The 21,764-nt window shown below is 49.7% G+C and overlaps 3 protein-coding genes across 3 annotated transcripts; all 3 read right to left on the bottom strand.

The window, feature by feature from the left end:
- Positions 1–2,318: 2,318 nt before the first annotated feature.
- LOC117843819 (thaumatin-like protein 1) lies at positions 2,319–4,702 on the bottom strand. The gene is made up of 3 exons (XM_034724535.2): positions 4,317–4,702; positions 3,509–4,196; positions 2,319–2,947 (listed from the first exon to the last, which is right to left on the bottom strand). The coding sequence occupies exons 1-3, from the start codon at positions 4,384–4,386 to the stop codon at positions 2,773–2,775; spliced, it is 933 nt and encodes a 310-aa protein (XP_034580426.1). The 5' UTR covers positions 4,387–4,702; the 3' UTR covers positions 2,319–2,772.
- A 4,215-nt stretch (positions 4,703–8,917) lies between these two features.
- Positions 8,918–11,674, bottom strand: LOC117843818 (thaumatin-like protein 1b). Its single transcript, XM_034724534.2, has 3 exons — positions 11,065–11,674; positions 10,259–10,955; positions 8,918–9,909 (listed from the first exon to the last, which is right to left on the bottom strand). Exons 1-3 carry the CDS (start codon positions 11,114–11,116, stop codon positions 9,663–9,665), a joined length of 996 nt encoding a protein of 331 aa, XP_034580425.1. The 5' UTR covers positions 11,117–11,674; the 3' UTR covers positions 8,918–9,662.
- A 4,425-nt stretch (positions 11,675–16,099) lies between these two features.
- LOC117843817 (uncharacterized) lies at positions 16,100–18,595 on the bottom strand. Its single transcript, XM_034724533.2, has one exon. It carries the CDS (start codon positions 18,352–18,354, stop codon positions 16,429–16,431), a length of 1,926 nt encoding a protein of 641 aa, XP_034580424.1. The 5' UTR covers positions 18,355–18,595; the 3' UTR covers positions 16,100–16,428.
- Between the last annotated feature and the right edge of the window lie 3,169 nt (positions 18,596–21,764).

The raw sequence follows: 21,764 nt of genomic DNA, 5'->3' as shown, positions 1-21,764 counted from the left end.
TTAAAAAACCCTTCTCCTTTGGTAACACTTTTTAATAAGATGTAGTTACTACTTAAATATGTGTTTATGTCCTTCTTAGTCAACTATTTCCTTATGAAACTACCAAATTCAATGATTTGCTGGGCTGCATTTGATCTCAGTACACAATTTGTTTACATCTGGAATATCCAGGTTGAAACTAACATGACATATTGCTCCGAATGTGTGGTGTTGATTTTTTACACAATTTGTTTGAGCTGATGCTAATATGAGGAAGGGCATAACTTTTAGTGTGGTCCATGGTTGTTAATATCATTATCATGTCCCCATCAAAATTGGCCACATTTTTTAATGGCTCACAATTGGTCGTTAACCTGCAATCCAAAAAATATATTCACATTCACAATCACCTTTGGTTCACTTTATTCCAGAGAGGGCACATCAATGGCACCTCACCATAAAGCTCATGTTGAAACAGCATACATTTGAAATTTCCTTGGAGATACTTTCAACTGATTTAACACCAAGGTTAGAGTCTGTCGAAAATAGAAAATGACAAGTTTGTGAATATACAGTCCTTTCTCATACTCGCAAACGTGATTCTACATGAGCAATTGAGGGACCTGAAGACTCTAATATTACGTGCATAAGGGATTGGTGCTGGTTCTCTTCAGTCTTCAACATGCTGAATAGCTAATGCTCTTGCTGATCTTAGCTTCATGACGAATCTGATGTATAACAGTACAAGGACACCTGTACAAATCTCAGGTTTTCTTTTGCAAAAGGTGAGAAAACATTGCAAAAATATCTTACCACGTCACTATTTCATATCGTTAATACACCATACTTGTGACATTCTTGACTAATTGTTGCACAACTAGATATTTCCAACAGGAAGAAGCCAGGTGTCATCTACTGTAACATCACAGGGCATATTCCTCCTAGTTTGATATTTTGGAGAAATTCCATTAGTCGTTCACTGTAAAGATGTACATGGAATCAAAACAGGTGGGTTTTTGCCTGACAGGACTGCAAAAGTGAGAAAAGTGAAAGATGCCCGCAAGCGCATTGTAGCTGAAGATGCAATGTTGTTTGTAAGGAGATTCGATTCAGGCATCAACATGCCGAGCTGAGGTTCCTTAAAAGAAAGGATCAAAATATTTTCAGGGACCAACAATACTGCGTCTATGATTGACTCCATCGGCCTTTTTAACTGTGCTGAATGGACATTAGGAAAAAATGCAGGAGACAGCTAGGCTTGTGCTGTTGATACTTTTAGAACGGATGTCAGTATCACCTATTCTGTTGTGAAAGTTGCTTTCGCCAAAGTTATGAGATAGAATGGCATTCAGTAATACTTGCACTGACTATGAAGGGACGTCTATCTGCATTTGACAATGTTAGACATATGTGCCTTTTTTTAACCCTATAATATTTCAATCTTCAATACCCAAACTTAGTTCAGTATTTTTAGGGGTCGGAATTATTAAGCGCATTAATATTCCATAGACTTAGCATATGATCCAACATGTACAGATCGTCCATTTTACCCAAAAAGTAGTCTAAAAGAACATATTAGCACTTATGCTCTTGAGATGGAAAAAGAACATAAACAAGTGCTCTTACTGACACTATGATTCTGTTGACATTCTAACTATCTGTTCTTCTTTTTGTTTCTTCTCAAGATTTAATTGGAGCATGGAAATGAATTCGACAGGCATCAGCTCAAATGCTCTAGCAAAGACTTTATCCAAAAGAATTTTTCGTGGTTAATACAAGGTCCATGAGCTTTCAAGATGACTCTGCCAGGTTCTCCTTTTGCTTAACTTGTTACATTTCAGTAACTTTGTCGTAGTGTTTTACATATTCTTTTAGCTTACGTTGTCCTTTCTTTGATATTTCTCTATTCATGCAAAATCCATTTAGTATGTTGTAGGCTTCTAATGAGGTCTAGGTCTAACTGTTTTGACTGAATTTTACCTTATTTTGTCAGTTTTCTGTCAAAACATGGTTACTACTTACTATTGGGCCATCTCTAGTTTCTTTGAGGTTTATGAACATGTGATTATTCACCTTTTTTCCTTATGATAATCATATCTCCGTGGGCCATCCGAATCCTTTGAAATTAAGATCTGCACCCCCGTTTTCTTTTTAGCTGACTCACCATGTCTGAATGAATTGTGGTGATCACTCTACTAACAGTATCAATCAAATCCCATTCCTTTCCAAAGATTCTATCTTTGTTTAAAAACATGAAAAATCCTGGTTGCATTCACATCTCAAACTATCAGTGTTGGAAAGCATAAGAAGTGAGCGAGAAGCCGAGAACAAATGTCAAGGAAGGTCAAAGGAGTTGCTGTCATTCATATCTCAAACTTTCAACAAAAAGGTAAAACGCATCAAGACAGGACGAGAAGATGGGCTAAATCTTACTGTACTATTCTACTTAGACTACTGCATGTGACAAGAAGAGAAAAAAAAAGGAGACGGAAATAAAGAAACAATGTATATATACAAAAAAAGGGGAACTGGGTGACATGTGTTGCTTAAGAGATCGAAAATAAACTAATGCAGGGCGTGTTTGTTGACAGACACAATTGCAGTAGCACTAGAAGGTGTAGTTGCCACCTTGTCAACCCCTCTATCCACAAGACAAAAGGCTAAAAAGAATATGCTTCACGTCCTCATCCTACATGCTCCAATCCTGTATTGAATTCCCAAAGCAATTCCGGCCGCTCCCGCTGACGATGAGGAGCCGCCTTCTCGCCACGCAAGGGCTGGCAGCCAATTCGGTCATACAAGCAATGCAACGACTGCGGCCGCTGCTAATGCGGCCGGGAGCCGCAACGACGCCACCGCCGTCGACGTCGCGCCGTCCATCTCGCCGGTCGCCAGGCTCGCCAGCCACGAGTCTCCCTGGAGCTGCACGTCGTTGGGCCTCGGCGAGGGATCCTTGGTCGCCTTTTGGCTGCAGAAATGTCACCACCATGGCTCTGATCAGAACGATTAGACCATACAACATTGAGCATTCTCAATTTCTCATAAACAAAGATCGGTCAATGAACTGTGAGGGTGTGAGATTCCAAGCTCTTCTCGGGTGTCCATGGGTTGCTCTGCCAACCAGGCACGGGCAGCTTTTAACTCAACCGCCACTAGCGAGGGGACTGGTGACCATACAAGGTGGGGAAGGAACAAAGGCGGTGGCGCCAAAAGAAGCGAGGCGAACAATTTAAAGCGCCTCCTTTCTCCGTCCCAGTTCGATGCTTCTTTTGCCAAAAAAATGCATTTTCTAAGCAATCCGGGAGATGCCCGTATGATATTCTCCGGCCATTACGTCCGTCAGTGTCAACCGCGAGCTTCTACCACGCCATACCTACCCCCAGTGTAAAAATTTGTTCCAAAAGAGAAAAAAAATCCCCAATGCAGAAGAAAACACCCAAACTGTTGTTGCGTTGCATCTGGTGGCAGTGTTTGGTTTTTCAATCAGAAGAGGGCTAGGATTTGTTGGACCAAGCAAGAACTCTTTTACCTGCTGGGCGTCCCGGCGCGCGGCGGGCAGAAGGTGATGGAGTAGTCGGTGCCGGTGCAGGTGAAGGTGGAGGTGGCATCGTCGTAGGCGTAGCTGTATGACCGCGGGCACGCCGCCTTGAACACCTGCGAGTACACCGATGGCCTGCACGTGTCCGGGTTCCCGAACTGGCCGCTGCAGCAGTACTCGGGGCTCCCGAACGCCTCGCACGCGCTGCGGCACGCCCGCGCCTGCCCCTGCCCTGCGCGCAGCTCCGCGGGGCACTGCTCGTTGAGGTCCACCAGGCACCCCGTCACGGGGCACCCGGGCGCCGCCGCCTCCACCACCATGGGCAGGTTGTACCCGTCCACCAGGCTCACGTCGTAGTAGTCCTTGCCCCCGCTGCCGCCCAGCGTGAACTCCGCCAGCGTCGCCGGCGGCGCCGCGCCCTCGCCGTGGCACTCCACCTCGCCCGACCCGCAGTCCCCCGTCGCGCACGACCCCTTGCCGGACGCGTCGAAGGCGCACCCCGTGCGCGCCCAGAAACGGCCCGACCACCCAGCCGGCGCCGTCAGGGACCGCGTCTCGCCGGCGCCCAGCGCGAACCCCGTCGTCTGCAGCGGGGAGCTGCCCGAGTTGGCCAGCACCCCCGGCCACACCGTGCCGCCGCACCGGTTCGTGAACGTGAACGTCACCCCGGCCACCGCCCCTGTTGTTTCACGCGCAACAAACCATATCCGTAAAGAAACCATCATGGATTGATGCAATACGTAGGAAGCTCAAAACTCAACAAGAAACCAAAGATTCACCATTGCCAGTAGCCCAATACCTTGAAAGAATGACAGGGTCACGAGCGACAGAGCAATAACTGAAGCCGACGAGCTGACCAAAGAAGCCATCGGACACTGGTGATCTGCTACGAAATCGAACCGCTCCAGCAATTTTAAATGTAGGTGCCAAGCAGGAACAGGAGGCTGATCAATTATGGCAAGGGTGACCAGGAAGTACTTGAAATGGCAGTTTCAGCTAACTATATGGGGTGAGCAGCGGTGGTTAGGGAGGCGGGCGAAGCTGGAGGAGGAAGGAAGTGGCTGGCGCCACTACCACCAGCACGGGGGGCGTGCCGTGCGGAGTGGGTCGGGCTCTTGTGGGAGGAGAGGGGAGGGTCGGTTAGCTTGTGTAGGCTCACCCCCATCGCACACCTGCCCATTTATAGATCACGATGACGTCAGCGGCCTCCGGCACGCCGACCTCCGTTTTGCTCGGTTCCTTTACCTCCTCATGGCGAGCAATGATATGCGCACAGATATTAATCGGAGGTCTCTCAAAAGATAGGATTGGGGATTTTAAGCGACTTTATTTACCCCCCCGTGCACTTATTCTATCACTTTTTAGGACGATTTTCAGGTGCATTGCACACTCGATTTTTCCTCAAAAGAAACAGAGAGAGAGAGAGAAACAAAACTGATGCCTCGGCTACGAGAGTGTTCATGCATGTAACGTGATAAACGACGGATAAGCTATCGCAAGACCGGCTTTTTCGGGTGCATTGCATTGCACACTTCTTTTTGTTCCTTTTTCTTTTTCCCTTTTAGCATTGCTTGCATGTAATGTAAGGGCGAGGCAAACGAATTTTCATAGTTAGTTCTTGTTGGAGTTACAGTCGGTATATATTAGACTTCAAATAACTGTTTCATGTAATTCAAAAAAAAAAAAACTAGTCCGACAGCACTGAATTTTAGTCAGCCAGAAATGAAGCGAACAAAAATCTATTATTATCACCCTCCCAATAGAATGATAGAAAGACCTCCCAGAAACGAAGCCGCATGGCGTTGGATTTCGTTTTGCCGCGCTACCGATCCTTTGTTTTCTCGGTGCCATACTGATGAGTCCTCCTCCCTCCGCGCGGTCCGTCCGTCCGGTGTTGGTGGACAGGCGGGTGAGCACTCGCGATCAGCGTGGTGACCTCACCTCGCGGGCTCCGTCTGGCGTCTGCTGCTTGGCTCCGTTCGGGCGTGGCGGTCGCCTTGCTTTCGCCGTGGCGTTGGCCTGCGCGGCGTTCGTGCGTCTGTTTGGGACGCAAATGTCCATGGCGGATTCGGCCCGACATGATCCGTCTGCAAGGCACGCGAGTGACGCCAGGCCTCCGTTCCCGCCGCAGAGATTTGATCTTTGGTCACGTCTCAGTGTCTCACGCGTCACGGTTTCAGGTTCGTAGGAGCTTCAGTTCACAACAAGGCCGGCGTGTTCCGCTCCAGTTTGTTTGGACGAGCCTCCTCTGAACTTCCAATCCGGTCAGTGCCGCCCTGAGCGTCGGCCGGTCCTATGGCTGCGGGGCTGCTTGTCCTGATAGCGCAACAGGACGACAGGTACACGGATGGCAACGTGGTTGGCGTGGAGCGTGTCGGCTGCGGGGGACACGGTACGGTACCATCTACCGTGGTAGTGAGCATCGTTTTCAGGAAGGACGTAGCACGAGTCAGCACCGATGGCGTTGGTGCAACGTTGGATCGTCGAGGGTTGCTGCTTTTTTCTGGAACAGTGTCAAAAGATTCGTCGAACAGTCTCTGCATTCGATCCGGTCTCCTCAGAGCAGCGGCGGTAACGCTCCGAGATCGCTCTAGCGGGACAGCTACCGGGTGGAGCTCTTTCCACCGTTCAGAGACATGCGTTAAAGCTCGTTTTCGAGATATTTCAACAGGTGCTGTTCTTGCCTTTTCACTTGAAAATGATATGTTCCCCACTTCAGTCTGTAGACCTGTGCAGTTACAAATTCAGTATTTAGTATCGTGAGGCCTGGTTTGGAATGAGAAATGCTATCACATTTTGCAACTTGAACCGATTCGTGGGAATCTCCATATTTCAGATATAAGAGGCCCTAAATAAATCTTATGTCCGTCTTATGTATAAGCATGCAAATTCCGATTCAGAAGTCGCTCTGGCATCACTCGGCCAGTCAAGCTGGAATCAACGCTTTGCCAGAATGTGAAAAATACGCCTGAGTGCAAGCCTAATAATGATAAAACATTCAACAACCTGCCTAAATGCGTCAAACATAGCAAGAACTGACTTGCTGCAATGCACGCATTGCATTTGCAATGTTAAGCTGAACCTTTGTTCGTCCGGCAGCCTGACAAACTAAGAGCTGACCTGCCTGTACGCATTGTCCGCTGCAAAACATAATCCCCATTTCCTCTGCTCCTTCTCCCCTGGCCCTGGAGGCTCTGGTCGATTCCCTTTGTCTTCAGGAGGAAGCAAAAGCGACGACGGGCGCACCAACCTCGGCACACAATTTGCTGCCGTGGAAAGCGCCCGAGATGATCAACATATCGGATAAGAGATTAGGCACTAGTATATCTCCGATCCCTCCTCTCCTTTTGCCGCTTCGCCGCTGGGACCTTTCCGGCTTCGTCTCTCCTCTGTCTCACAAAAGGAAAAGAGGGAACGGCAAAAAAAAGGGGATATCTCGTGTGTCAGTCTCCACTGTTCTCGAACTGCATTGGCATTGCCAAAGCTCCAGTCAAGCGTCAACCATGGCGATTGGCGACGAGCAGGGTCCCAGCCCTGCGTACCCCCAACCTACCTATCTCCTCTGCATTTGGCCCGTTTTGTGTCTTCTCAGAACCTGTCACCCCGGACTAAGCACAGTGGGATCCTTTGCTTGTCGACGAGGAGAAATGGCCCCAAAAGGAAACCTCCAAATAGGAGTCCATGCTGCTGCTAACGATGCTAACTCCTGTGTTCTTGGACGCATGGCTGGGGCAAAGTATAAACGGATCAGATCAGATCGTCGTCAAAAGAGGGTGCTGAAAAGAGGATGCTTTGGCCCCTACGTACTAGGTTAATACTGTTTCACGTGGCCTCTAACGCAACGGGGCTGAAGACCTGTAGTCAATGCGGCAATGCCTAAGTGCTGCTGAGGTGGAGTCTACGCCGTGCCAGATTGATCTCGACATGACTGGAGGAACAGGAAGGCAAATGCGCTTCGAGCACGAAACAATATAAGCGTAAAGCAAGCGAGATCATCCAGTTTCTAGATAGATTATCTGATCGTGTGGTAGAATGGAGCTTCTGGCGAGGTAACGAGAGTGTTGGAGACGACGGTAGACGATGCGATGGAATAGATGCCTCATGGCAATGCCATGTCAGGCAAAGCGATAAAACCATCAAGTCAAGTTGTATGCTAAAAGAAATCAAGGAGTGCGTGTGCGTAGAGTCTCATGGACCGGATTGAAAAGCAGGAGAGATTTGGGAAGGCACTTTTTCTGCCCCGCGATATAAAGCTATTACGCCTGCCATGTCGGCATTGCACATCTGCGTCTTCAGTGCATCCGCTTTTCAATCGCGTCCGGCGATCTCTGGCCTGTGCGGGCGCCGTTTCTGGTGATGGTGGGGGCTACGGGGGTGTCAGCATGTGTTGTTTTTGGTTATCCGGCCGCTCCCTTTCCTTGCTATTCCTGCCTGCCACGGTCCCGTGGATAGATGCTGGCAAGATGGAGATAATCTAAATTTACCTGTTAGATGCTGCTGATCCACAGGGACCCCTGCCTGCTTTTTTTGCTGAGTGGATGGGTCTTTTTGGGCTCCTGGCAGGACTCCGGCTCTGGCTCCGCGCGCTTACCGAAGCACGGAGGAGTCGGAGCCGCACCAAACGGCATCGACCGTGGAGCCGTTTTTTTGGCATATTTGGGAGAAACCGGAGCCGTTTTAGGCCTGCATGGCGGAACCCAAAAAAGTGACTCCGCAGCTCCGGCTCCGGCTCCGCACGAGGAGCCCCTCACGAGCCTGCCAAAGAAGCCCTTTATCTTGCATTTCTGCTGATCTGGGATTTGCCATGGAGCAGCTGTTTCAGTTCTTGGTAAAGACTGCAGCACAGCAGCATCAGCATGTTTGGTTTGTGGACTTGTGGATGCAGAGAGGAGGCCCAGCAATACTTGGGCCACTCGCACGTACACTCGGGCCCAGCTGTTATATTTTGCCATGTCTCAGTTGTCTGTTGCTCGTGTCAGACTCCTTGGCATTTTTCAGTTCCCAAACAAGTTTTCCTTGCGAATTGTGGATGTCAAGTCGACATCGACCCTTGCAAGCACGGTACAGTAGTAGTACCAACAAACAGGAGTCAAAAGAGTCAGTGGTTGCTGGATTTTACTGGTGGGTGGTGAATATTTCCGCTCTAGCTGTGCAAGGGACAAAAGAATCAGCATCCGCCGTCTGCCATATGAATGCTGAATGCATGCATGCAGTGCAGCGTGCCCTAATTAGGTGGACCCAGCCACACACACATACACACACACAGTCCTATAGCTCCCCAGCCCTTTTTTCAGCTTTGAGGCAGGCAGGCAGCCAGCTGAGCTGATCTGATCTGCTGCCGACCTTGTAGGAGTACCGAGTAGTACGCTGCATTCATAAAATCGCATCGGAATCAGACAGTGACTACTCAATACCCGTCAGTGCAACTGTGCCATCAGATTTCACACTGGTAAAGTGGCAATGCATTTCTGCTGGCGCCGAGCAAGAGTGCAAGATAAGCAGTAACCAACAAGATCCATCCCTGCACTTGTTTAAACTCCGTCCTCGCGCCAGGATCAGAGACCAACCCCATGCCAGTATGGCACGATCCAAATTTTTTGTGTTTAAGAGAAATGAAAAACAAAAAAATAAACATCCAATCGATCCATGGTCTGGGGTTCAGTTTTTCGGAGACCACGAAAACAAGCTAATCCCATGCCAGTCATGTGATTGTGATCCACCGACCCATCGTGCGCACACATTTCCCCAAGTCCTCAACCCACCTGGTTCTGTTCTGTTCTGCTGTGTATTCACCCATCTCGAAAAGGAATCTCAGTTCTCGATCTTGAGGGTACTCCCTCCATCCTAATTAAACAATATCAAGCTCTGTACCGAGACCACCTTGCTTCGCTTGCAAAAATCATACTACCCCTCTCCGATCCACAATGATTTTAGTCTCTCTCTATACAATTAGCACTACGGCCCGAGGTCAAAACGTCTGGGCCGGCCGGCACATGGCCGACGCATGGGCGGCCACGCGGCTCCACGAGGGCTGCCGTGCCTGCTGGCCGCTGCCTCCCTACCACCCCTGGACGCGGGGGAGCAGCAGCGACCGCGCCCGGTGCCACGGCCCATGCGCGTGGCGGCGTGGGGGCGGTCGCTCGCTCTACAACCGTAGCCGGTGGCGCGGGGCGGCGCAGAGCCATGTGAGCGCGGCGGCCGCGACGAGCGCGAGGGGGCATGGGGCCGACAGCGACGGCGCCGACACGGACGCGGACGCGTAGGGGTACGAGGAGTACCCGTCGCCCCGCCCGGCGAAGGAGACCGTGTCGTTGATCAGGGGCAGGCCCGGGCCGCCGGATGACGGGTTCGTGCTGGCGCCGGCCCCGCTGCTGCTCACGGACGACTTGAGGCTGGTGCAGTGGAAACAAGAGTTTGGTTAGCGGGAACAACGGACATGGACGTGACAGGATCTGTTATCGTACCAACCGTCATGTACATTGTTAGGATATCATTTTAGTGGCACAAAACGTTAAACCTACGGGTGATCATATGCGTACATGATCATCGATCAACAAAACATCTGTTTCATTGATGGCCATGCACGTTCGTGCCAATGATTCGCGTCTGCCTGGGCTTTCCAGAATCGAAGCAGTGTCTGGTACGCAACGCAAGAGTACAACAAGGCATTCTCTAGCTACTAGTAATTGATGGCGTGTACTATTGCTTAATAGCTTTGCATTATCTAGGATGGGTGTTTACCTGGACATGCTAGGGCAGAACGTGATGAGGTAACTGACGGTGCCAGACGTGCAGGTGAAGGTCGAGGTGGCGTCGTCGTAGGCGTAGCTGTAGGCGCGCGGGCACGCGTTCTTGAAGAACTGCGAGCTGGCCGACGGCTGGCACGTCGCCGGGGTGCCGTAGTCGCCGCTGCAGCAGTCCTGGGGCCGCCCGTACGCGCCGCACGCGCTCTTGCAGGCGATGCCGGCGCCGTCGGGGCCCGCCACCTTCAGGTCGGCGGGGCACGGCCCATTCAGGTCCACCAGGCACCCCGTGGCGCCGCAGGTGGCCCCGGAGCCGCCCTGCGGCACCACCACCATCGGCAGGTTCGAGCCGTCGACGAGGCTCACGTCGTAGAAGTCGATCCCGCCGGCGCCGTTGAGGGTGAACTCGGCGAGCGTGGTGGGCGGCGCGGCGCCGCCGCCCGCGCACTCCACCGCGCCGGACCCGCACTCGCCCGTGGCGCAGGAGAAGCGGCCGGAGCCCGGATCCGCGGCGCAGAGCGTGCGGCCCCAGATGCGGCCCGACCACGCCGGGGGCGCGTCCACGGAGCGGGACTCCCCCGCCGCCAGCGCGAAGCCCGTGGTGGAGAGCGGCGGCGACCCCGCGCTCGACAGGAGCCCCGGCCACACCGTGTAGCCGCAGGAGTTCGTCAGCGTGAACGTCGTGGACACCGCCCCTGCACACAGCAAACAACACACGACGCCGTAAGCACGCAGCATTGCACACCCGCGTCGCCACGCATGCAAAAGGCTATCGACAGGTCGTCGAGGACGTCGTCGCGGTACCGGTGAGTGAGCTCAGAAGGAGAGACACCGAGAGCAGCAGATGAGCCGCCATTGCGGAAAGGTAGAGACGGCTAGCAAGATCAGAAGACAGGAGAGATGGCTATAGCCGCCCAGCGTCTCGTTCTTGATTTGATTGGACTTTGTAGAGGGAGCGATGCAATCATGCGCCGACTTATAGGAGGAGCTGATCTGAGGAGAGCTTGGACATGGGAGCTCGTGATGGACGGTGGTGCGTGTAGAGGGGTCAGTGACGCAGTGAGCGGTCAACAGGTTGTCCTGTACTCCTCCTGTGCCCGCCAAGGCGCCAACCATAGGAGCGGGCTGCGGCAGCCGGCTGCTGCAGTACTGCATCGGACAGCGCTGTCTCGTGGCGCCTCTGGCACTGGCCTTGAATCTTGATGCAGCTGGCTCAACGTTCGAGTGGGCAGCTCCCAATCGGGGGCATCCACGTGGTTTGCGTCAGTTGTCAGCGCGACTCATGTGCGCCGTGCGCGCCCATCTCCATCTGCGAATGGAAGATGGAAAGAGAGATAAACCTGCTACCAAGCATGCATAATTACCGATCCGCTGCGCCGTCTGATTCTACTTCTAAATTTCTAATGATGATCACTTGCAGTTTTTACCATGGTTGCTTTACGCTAGATCGCCGATCCGCTTCGGCTTTACAGTAGCTTGAAGCGAGTGCTTTGAACCGGGAGAGGAACACGGGCGTTGTGAATCTAGAGGAGATGCGCCGTGTCCATGTGTGGGGCTGCAGAGACATTCGTTATCCCAGGGCGGGCGGCAAGCGGGATTCGCGGTGGAGAATCTCACTGAGGGAGCTCCGAATTCGCCGCCAAGTGTGCGTAAATCGGCATCTGCATTTGCCCAAAGTCGTATTTCATTTTCATCCCATCTCTGCGATCACTACTTAATTACACGCTGCTTCCATCTTACACTCTGACAGACGCAAGTGCAGCTCATTTTAGTTGCAAATTCTATTGACGACAGTTCAGGACTCCATTTCCATGGAGTGTTCTACCTTTTTTGCCTGCAACAGCTCGTGTTCTTCTTCCTGTATTTGAGATAGAGCTCGTGAACTATTTGCTAAAAGCAAAGCTACACAAAGTGTTTTGTCTTTGGGCCAAATTGCTCCGTATCATCACTAGTTCATGTGAGTTGGGAATTGGCATATGCGTTTTTTCTGACAGGTGGACTTCGAGCTCACTTTTTTCTTCTTTCTTTTTTTGTTTTTTGCAGGGTGACCTAGAGCTCATTTTGTCAGCATTACGTGCCGTGGTATTTTTTTTTCAGTTTATGCATCTCTCGTCCCATAATATAAGTACATTTACGTTTGTCCTTAGTCAAATATTTTAAACTTTGACTATAAATAGCAAAACTCATAAACACAAAAGCTAGTTTAACATATTCAACACGAAACCAACTATCATATAATATTTTCTATTTAAAATGAATTATTTTTAAAATACTTTTGGTCAAAGTTAAGAAGTTTAATTTTGGGCAAACCTAAACGTTGCTATATTTTGGGATACAGGTAGTATGATTTAATCTTGGAAGAATCAGGTTTGTGCCACTATGTCAGTTACAGTTTAAACATCGTGCCATTGCTTATGTAAAATTTAGACTCAAGCTCTACTTATACTGTTGGCATACTAATTCAAGCGGCATAAATTGAACAAGTTTTGGCACTATCGCAGTGGAACAAAGGGAACAAATTTACACAACGATGGCATAAGTCTTTTTTAAATAACAATAATAAATATCACCATAACTGCAATTAACACGGTGCACATACCTAATTTTTTTCCCTTTAATTGCTCTAATGGTCTCATCCTTCTTATATCAACAAAGGCTATGCAAGCGAATCAACACATGTATCATCCCATTCAAAAAAAAACACATGTACTTCCCGTTATATATGGTTTTAAAATTTTTTATATGCAAATCTATTTGCTATAAACAACTAGCAATGATTACTTTGGCCAGTACACCCTTCGTTTATTTTTATAAGGCGTGATATAACTTGACATGGTCTCCTAGATTACACTTTGACCGTTCATTTATCTTACATTCTATTATTTATAGTTATAAACTTATAATAATTGGAGAGTACATTTGATTACAAATCTAACCATATAAAGTTTATATTATAAAAATAAAAATAGTTGACTAAATTATTGATCAAAAATTGTAAAGTTTGAATTTTGATATGAGTGTGCTATAAGATAAACAGAGGGAGTACTTGTTTGTTTATTAGTAAATCAGCCGCACGCAAATTGTTTGTTTGCCTTGAGTTCAGATGGACGGCAGCCCTGTTTACGAGTGCCGCAGACAAAATAAACCGACCGTACAATCCACATTTTCGGGGGAAAATCGTGAATTTTTTTAATCAAAGGTGCATTGTTCTAACCACTCCCTGACGGGATTAATACTAGACAATTGCGAGATTCTCCTGCTATGCTCAGAATTTCTTTCTTTTGCTGGGCTGTGTGTTCTCATCATTGGGTCGATGAGTATTTTCTATTTTGTGTGTGATCATCTCCCCGCTAGCCGCTACACCAGGGTCGAGGAGACCAGGACCCACCACCTGCCATGTATACAGCCATACAGTTTTTTTTAAAAAATCACATGTATATATGGTACATACTACGTACTTTTGACCGTAAAAAGAAACACGGCGGCGGGATGACACAACAACAACATTCGAAAAGAACACCACGAACGAGCCCAGGCCCTTTGAGTGGTCACAAGGAAAGCCCGAGTTACTACTGCTGCACTAATTAAATATCGGCCCACTAGTGAAGCCCTCCGGAGATGATGCAATTGTGGACCATTGTGTCAGCCCCAAGTCTAACTTGCTCAAGTGTTATATCCGAATCGTGCTGTGATTTCAACAGGTGACAGGTGAGGACTGAGGACGGAGAATTTACTCAAAAAGAAAAGGTGAGGACGGAGAAACATGCGAAGTCAAATAGATATGAGCAATAGTCTAGCTTAGAGTTTTACCAGTTAAACAGTGCAATACTCTCTCACACAATAGTCTAGGTTAGAATAAGTACGAGACTAGCGTAGAATGAAGAATCTCACTCACTTTTCGATACAACTCTCTCTCCTAACACGATCTTCAAAACTATATAGGACCACATCAACTATGAGCTATCAGCTAACTTATACAATTGGAGACGCTCTTAACACTAATGTAATCACAATCCATCTGATAGGGAGTATAACTTTGCAGACAACAGACAAGACCGTTTAGGAGAGGATGTATAGTACGACCGAAACCACGTGGCTACCTCCAAGAACAAGAATCAAAGCTTACAGGTCCTGCAGCCGTCTTGAAGCAGAACATTGGCACAAAACAAGAGTACCATGACAAAGCAGTCGTGAAGACATATCTGATCTGCTATAGTGGTAGGCACGTCGACCTATTAGCTGCCTGTCGGCCTGCCCCGTTTACATTATACTCAACACACTGAACAATCGAATGGCAGATCAAGACAAACAACCATCAGCGTCACCCACCGAAGAACCACGCCAACTAACCCATGGTTCGCAAGAGCATCATCTTCTCTCCTACCGCAACAACCACTTGCGCTTTGCATTTGACGATTCCCAGTTATAAGACATAAAAGATTCAGAGGCCCGGGCTTTGGCAGTCAGACATTCTTTGCTCGAGGAAATGAAACCGTCAAACTGAAAACTGCAATCAAAACGTTGAGAAAACAGTCAAGAACACAGCCATGTTCATCGGAGATGGTGGACCAGCACCTCACCGATCGGAATAGTCGAGTTGGCATGACGGGTCCACGAAAGCATGAAACTATCAAATCATGAACAGGCCAGACATTGGCACTGTGAAGAACGGACGAGCTCCACATGGTGGTCACGCTACCTGCACTCGTACACATCCAGTTCCTGCCGTGGGATAGGACCATCTGCTACTGTGGACAACGGAGGAGGACCTGGTCTGCATGGCAAGGAAAAAGATAGAAAAGCTGGATTATGGAATGAGACTGAGATCCAAAATGGATGCATGCACCAAAAAGATATAGACAAAGATGAACACCTGAACATGGTTCATGCACCGAAAAAGTTGATCCTATCTTGGATCCATGGACCAATTATAGGGAAACTACAAAAGATCTGCTGGTCCTGTTGAGACTTTTTTGGTCAGCAATAATTGATCAACAGGTCACATCACATAACAAGAAACTGACCATCTTTTGTCTGGACTGAACAAAGGGGCACACTAAGAGTTAGCAAATACTAGGCAGGTTACATCCAGATTAGTCTCACATGAAAGTTATGAAGAAAATACTGTTCTTGTACTGTGTATGGAGCTAGCTGTATGACATGAAAACAGGGCCACAGCCAGCCATCAGAGAATCAGAGCCAAATGCTACTATTTCAGAACATGAGAATATTCATCCACCCAAGTTTCAAAAAAAAAAGAATATTCATCCACCTCCAGCCATAGCCTCCACAACATTAGAATTACCCCAATATAAACATACTCACATGTGCAGTAATACACTAATATGAAAGATGACATATGAAATAAATGGGAGGCCACATACATTCTCAAGCATGGTAGTGCTAATCACAATGTCATTTTCAGATGCTGAGACAAGTCAACAATGTCATTTTCAGATGCTGAGACAAAGTCAAATAGGTAAGTGCATAAAAAACATGAGATTGAGAGTTGGAAAACTGAACATGCAGTAAACTATACTGTAGTTGACTGCAACCTTCTTTGTTCAGATGCTACTTACAAGAAATCGTCAAGAAAACCATGAGGTCATCTGCAAGAAAAATGTTAGGCTCTCGGTTTCAAGAAATTTTCTCTCATAGATAAGCCAACTAGTCAGAAGATAAGGATCTCCAATTAAGCATTAAGCATAAGGAATGGAGTGCATAGTCATGAAGTGAACAGTAAACAAAATTAGCAAATTTCTGAATTCAAACGCAACCTACAAGAAAAGGCCAAAGCAAACCATGAGGTCACACTCAAGAAAACTATGAGGCTCTTGGATTTAAGAATATTTTTCAGATTAACGAGTGAAATGTAATATACACGATACATCATTAGGCCAAAGAGAGTACAAGATGCTAATCTCCCAAAACTATACCACCAACAAGAGGAACTGGAGTTCTGAACATCCAAGCCTACAAACAAAAAAAATACTTCCCTGTATCGAGAACCCAACCAAAGATGCAACTTCAACAGCTTTTGCCATGTTGGGGATCAAAAAGGTTTAGCAAGAGTATACATAGAAGCTGCTGGATGTATATACAGTACTTGGCCAATCCAAAGAAGAACGCCTTAAAATTCTTCCTTCATGCCTTTCCACAGCAGGTAATCTAATGGTAGCCTTTTGCGCCTCTGGATTGATACAGTTCCAATCTGATCTTTGCCTCTGGCAACAAGTTCTCGATGATCGGGTCTTGCATCATGTAAGCTTGCTTGGCAGCCCATTCAAGTACCGTGAGGATTTCGGCTTGTGCCAACTCCTCACTGTCTGGAACATTGTGTGCAATGTAGCATACAAGGGTGAGTGATGCAATCTGAACCACTTGCTCACTGAAGTACACAAGCTGAACTAGGTGCTTTGCTCCGCCTGCATTGATGATCGCTTTAGAATGGTCGACATGCAGGTAATTATCTGTGCACGCAAACTTGGTCAGGGCAATTGCTGCTTCTCGAGAGACATCTGCTTCCCTCTCATCAAGAAGCTTCACCAATGGTCCAATAATCCGAGTCTCTGTAGCACGGAAGGTTCTGGACAAGCAACCTAGAGACATAATGCAGGGAATTAGGAGATCGTCATATTCAGCCTTCTCGACAACACGTAGGAGCTGGTCAACAACAGCCCGGGCAGCAGGAGAAGTTGGCTTGAATGCTGATCGTCTCAGGTCAGAATTCTGCTCGGCGACACAGCAGATCTCCATGAGAGCCATAGAAGAATTATATTGCACATCACCTTCACCTTTCTCAAGAAGAACCGCAAAGCAGAGCAGAGCCCTTGACTCTGTGATGCTCTTACAGATAGCTGCATTGCCCTTGGCGAGCTGCCACAATGCCTTTGCAGCATTGGCTTTCATTAATGCCTTTGTCTCAGGGTCCTCGAACTCCCTGCCCCTTGTACTCGTTCCTGACAATGACGCATTGTGCTGCTTCGTTGCCACAACACCACCATTAGTAGTAGTAGCTACGTGCTTACCACTGCCTCCATTAGACTTGGCAGCCATGGTGGACTGCACCAAACTGTGCATCTCATTCTTGCTCTGCGAAGCGTGCCCCGTCGGGTACCTCATGGTGCTGTGGTCTGCGGCATCCAGCAAGTCTGCCGAACCTGAACCGGTGCTGTTCTTTTTGTCCATGACCACGGCATGTATGGACATCTTGGACGTGATGGCGTACTTGGAGTGCTCCTGCACTGTCTCGAAGGCGAGGTGGCCGACGAGCAGCCGGATCACGTTGTGCTGCGCGAAGGCGTCCTGGCACTTGGGGTGGTTGGCAGCGAGCTCCGAGACGGCCCAGGCCACCGTGGCCTGCACCTTCATGGGCCCCTCCTTGAGCACCTTGGCGAAGGCGAGGCACGCACCGGCTTGCACCATCTGCTCGACGCACTCCGGGTCGCGGCCGAGGAGGCCGACGGCGTGCGCGGCGTTCTCCTGTCCCTCGAGGCGGCCCTCCTTGACGAGCTTGAGCAGCGGCGGCACACCGTCCTCCTCTATGATGAGCTTGGAGTACCTGTCATTGTCGCGCGCGAGCGAGACGAGGTTGGCGGCGGCGTCGGCGCGGGCGTCGAGGTTGCCGGTGTAGAGCACGGCGATTTGCTCCCAGATGAGGAAGAGGATGGGCTCGTTCTGCGCGATGGGCGGGAGTCCGATGTGGGCGTCGAAGTCATCGTCGTCGTTGGCGGAGGAGGAGACGCGGAGGAGCCAGGAGAGGTCGCCGATGGAGTTGTCGAGCTGGTTGGTCATCTTCTTGAAGGAGCCAGCGGGGATGATGGTGAAGACGCGGCGGACGAGGCCGTGGGCGCGGCACTTGTCGACGAGGGCGAGCGCCTTGTCGAGCGCCTTCTCGGTGTCGTCGAAGATGCGGCGCGCGGGGCGCTCGTAGAGGTCGGCGCGCGCGGCCTGGCGGAGCAGGCCGGCGAGGCGCTCGACCTTGGCCTTGAGCTCCATGCACTCCTGCCGGAACGTGTAGGCCTCGTCGGACCACTTTATTACCTGCTCGGCGAGCTGGATCGGCCGCGCCAGGATCTGCTTGAGGTCATCCATCTCGGCCGGCGGCGGGACGCGACGCGACGCTCCCCCCTGTCGCCGCGGTCAGGCACCCGAATGGCGGCCGGCAACGGGCCCGGTCCGCAGCGGCGGTGCGGTGGGCGGGCTGTTGGGGTCCGGCCTTCCTCCCTGCCTCCTCCGCAGGGTTGGGAAATTGGGGGGAATCGGAGGAGGGGGAGGAGGGAAGAGGAGGAGAACGGGGGGGTGGGAGCCGCGGGGCGGTGGTGGTGGGGAGTTAATTTGGCATTGGTTTTGGTTTTTTTGGGGGACGGCCGGGTTGGCCGCGCGCGCGTGCGTGCGCGTGCGCGCCTGAGCTGGCTGCAGGCCGCGAAGGCCACGGGACGGACGGCAGCAACGGCCGTCGTGTCCCGGCGCGGTGTCCTGCGCTATATTCGCGTCGGTTTTGCGGGGTTTCGCCCCGGGTGTGCGCCTGTGCGGTGCCGGTGCGTGCGGGGTCAATGCGGCTGGCTACCGGCTCCGCGCCGAGGAATGGAATGGAATCCATCGGTTCGGGCGGCATCGGGGGTGGTTGGCTGGCTGGCTACTGCCTGGCTGGCAGTGGCTGGGTCTGGCACTCTGGCTGGCGACGTGCCGGGCTGAATGTTAGGTGCCGCACCACGTGGAGGGAGGCGTCCTGCCCGTCCTCCTCTGGGATCCATCGGGTTACTGCATCGCACATTTGCAGTTGCAGGCAGGCAGGTTTGGCACACCGCAGACGAGTTGCATTTGTGATTCAGATGCTGAGATGCATATTTGTAGAGTTTATAAGATGCGTTAGATGGGAATGTGCCTGTTATTAACGACTTTGTGTGTGTGTGTGTGTGTTTTGCTGATTGAGCCCGTCACTTATTTGCCATGCTTCAGATCCAACAACATTCGTGAGATCTGATTTTCATTTCATATCAGAACTATTTATTTTCTCATATGAATGGTTGATTTCGACTTATTTAATGTACGCTACAAACTTCAGATATTATAGATCACACCAAACACGCCTAATCTTTTTCATGCTGCTTGATATCCAAATGGTTTGGTATCATTGAATGGTTACAGCTAATGAAATGTCACTATTATATATGGAAATTAATATTAGCCATCTAGCATGAAACAATTCCATTTGTTCCTTCAATGAATCAAGTGGAGAAATCCATTTGTCATAAAGGAAAAACCTGTATCAAGAGCTGTTGTCCATCGACAAAAACAAGGTATTGCCTAGTCGCTGCAAAAATCTCGCGATCCATCCTAGCAATAGAGTCCTTTCTTAATCAGGCTCGTGATGATTAGGAAATGACTGAGGGCTCCTTTGGTAAAGCTTTTTGACAGGTTTCAGTTCCGGCTTATTGAGCAGCTCTACCAAATGGACAAATAGAAAAGAGCTTCCCATGTGAAGCACCACTAGGCAGTCGGAGCAAAAAATACTGGCTCCGTGCGGCTCCTACTAATGCACTGTTACTAAATTGCCCCTGACGTTCATGAAAATTACACCCAAAAAAGCCACTGCAACCCAACCCCGCTACCACACCTGGCGCACTGTCGTTCTTCTCAAGCTGCAAACAAGAGGCGCAGCCCGTCGGCGGCGCGAGCACTTGGCCCGGTGGCCGGTGCTCGGCCGGCCTCGCCTGACAGCATTGGATCCCTCGCGTGGTTGGGGAGCAACGACGGAGCAGCATGCTCGGGGCAGCGGCAGACGTGGGGTAGTAGCCAGCAGCACACATGGCGAGGGACGGAGGATGCGATGCGTTGCGGGGCAGGTCAAAGCGGCGCCATGGAGCTAGGCGAGTGCGCCACAGTGAAGAGATAGAAAAGAGTCAAAATGAACGGATAAGAAAGAATAAAGCAGAGAGAAGTAAGATGGAAAAAGGAAGGTAGAAAAAAGAAAAAGGAACGGAAAAATATAAAAATTAAAAGAGAAATTATTGGTTAAATTCCTAATTATTTTGTTGTCTACACAACCAAATCAAATAGTTAGGGATAATTTAAACATTGACATCTCCCGTACATTCCAAAAACACAGGAGGAGTCATTTTGCCAAACATTTTCAAAAAGTTTCATCTCCATTAGAGAAGTCGCTCCATTAGAGAAGCTGGAGCTGGAATATTTAGCCAGAGTTCTACCAAACAAGCCCTAATAATAGCCACGATCCATTTTTAATTCATCATAAAGAACACGCGACACACATTTTGGCAAACTATTATATTATTTTATAAATAAATTATAGGAGCCCAGAGGTGAAAATCAACATTGCATTTAAAACGGAACCATCTGGAGAACACAAATTTGACCACTCATTTCTCAAACCAAATGAAATTATGGTGTTACTTCATTTTTTTTTCAAAGAAACCATACATGCAATTTCCATGTTGAGCGATCTAAATGCATTCAAAGATAACTAACTATATGCCGAACTTGTGATTGATTAACCGCACACTCTCCTAAACCATTTCTTCCTACAGAGAGGGAGTGGAGTGGAGTGTGAGCCAGCCAAGTGGAAACGGAGGAGCGCATAGCCGTTCTTTAATCCCGAAGTCGACATCACCACCACAATCCTGATCCTCGATTTCAGACGGAAAAGGCCCATGTCCGGACGGATGGGATGGACAACGCCACTTCTTCGGCTTGGCACGTACCAACGGCCGAACAAAGCTCCGGACGAGCAGCGTCGCTGTCCGCCACCCACCGCAACCTTTTTCATTGTGGGGCGCAGCGCAAGAAGGAAGACGATGCAAGCGGCGTGCCCAGAGCACCAAACGAGCGTAGTACCGCACAGAGAAGGACGGCGACGGCGACAGGAGGCCGGAGAAAACTGAAAAAAGTCGCCGGCGGACGTGGCCAAACAGAACGAACTCCAGCATGTAAACAAACAAAGAAAGTCTCACGTCTCCCACATGATGCTGTACACTACTACTAGTATAGGCTAAGTTTACCCGTGAATTGTAAAAAAAAAAAAATCTCTGTCCATGTTTCAGATCCCACACGGCATTACGGCTACGGGCTACAACCCTACTGCTGCTTATCGCAGCATGTGCGGAAACAGTTGTTAATGCTACTGGTTTTCTCCGTGCGGACCAACGATCGTTGCGAGGACAGCGGCGAGCAGATCCGCGATCGCTCACCGGCTGTTAAACAAGTCCCGGCGTTGCGCTGTCAAGCGCGTTTCTTTCTTTCTTTTTCTCCGGAGGGGAACGGATGAGTGGGAAGTGAAGCGCGTGCCATGCCGGCCTGGTCAGTGCAAGCGAAGGGAATGGATTCTTGATTTCTTATCCATGATGCGAGGAGCCGAGGACGACAGGACGGGGTTGCTCCGTCCAAGGCTGCGCGTGTCAAGTTGCCAACGACCGAGCGCGAGCGCGACCAGCGCAGCAATTGATCGGTTCTCCGGCGCCTACCTGCAACTGCGAGCACGAGCT

Source organism: Setaria viridis, chromosome 2, assembly GCF_005286985.2.
Source record: "Setaria viridis chromosome 2, Setaria_viridis_v4.0, whole genome shotgun sequence".
NCBI lineage: Eukaryota > Viridiplantae > Streptophyta > Magnoliopsida > Poales > Poaceae > Setaria > Setaria viridis.
The sequence above is the reverse complement of the archived record's forward strand: the minus strand, read 5'-3'. Positions and strand labels throughout refer to the sequence as shown.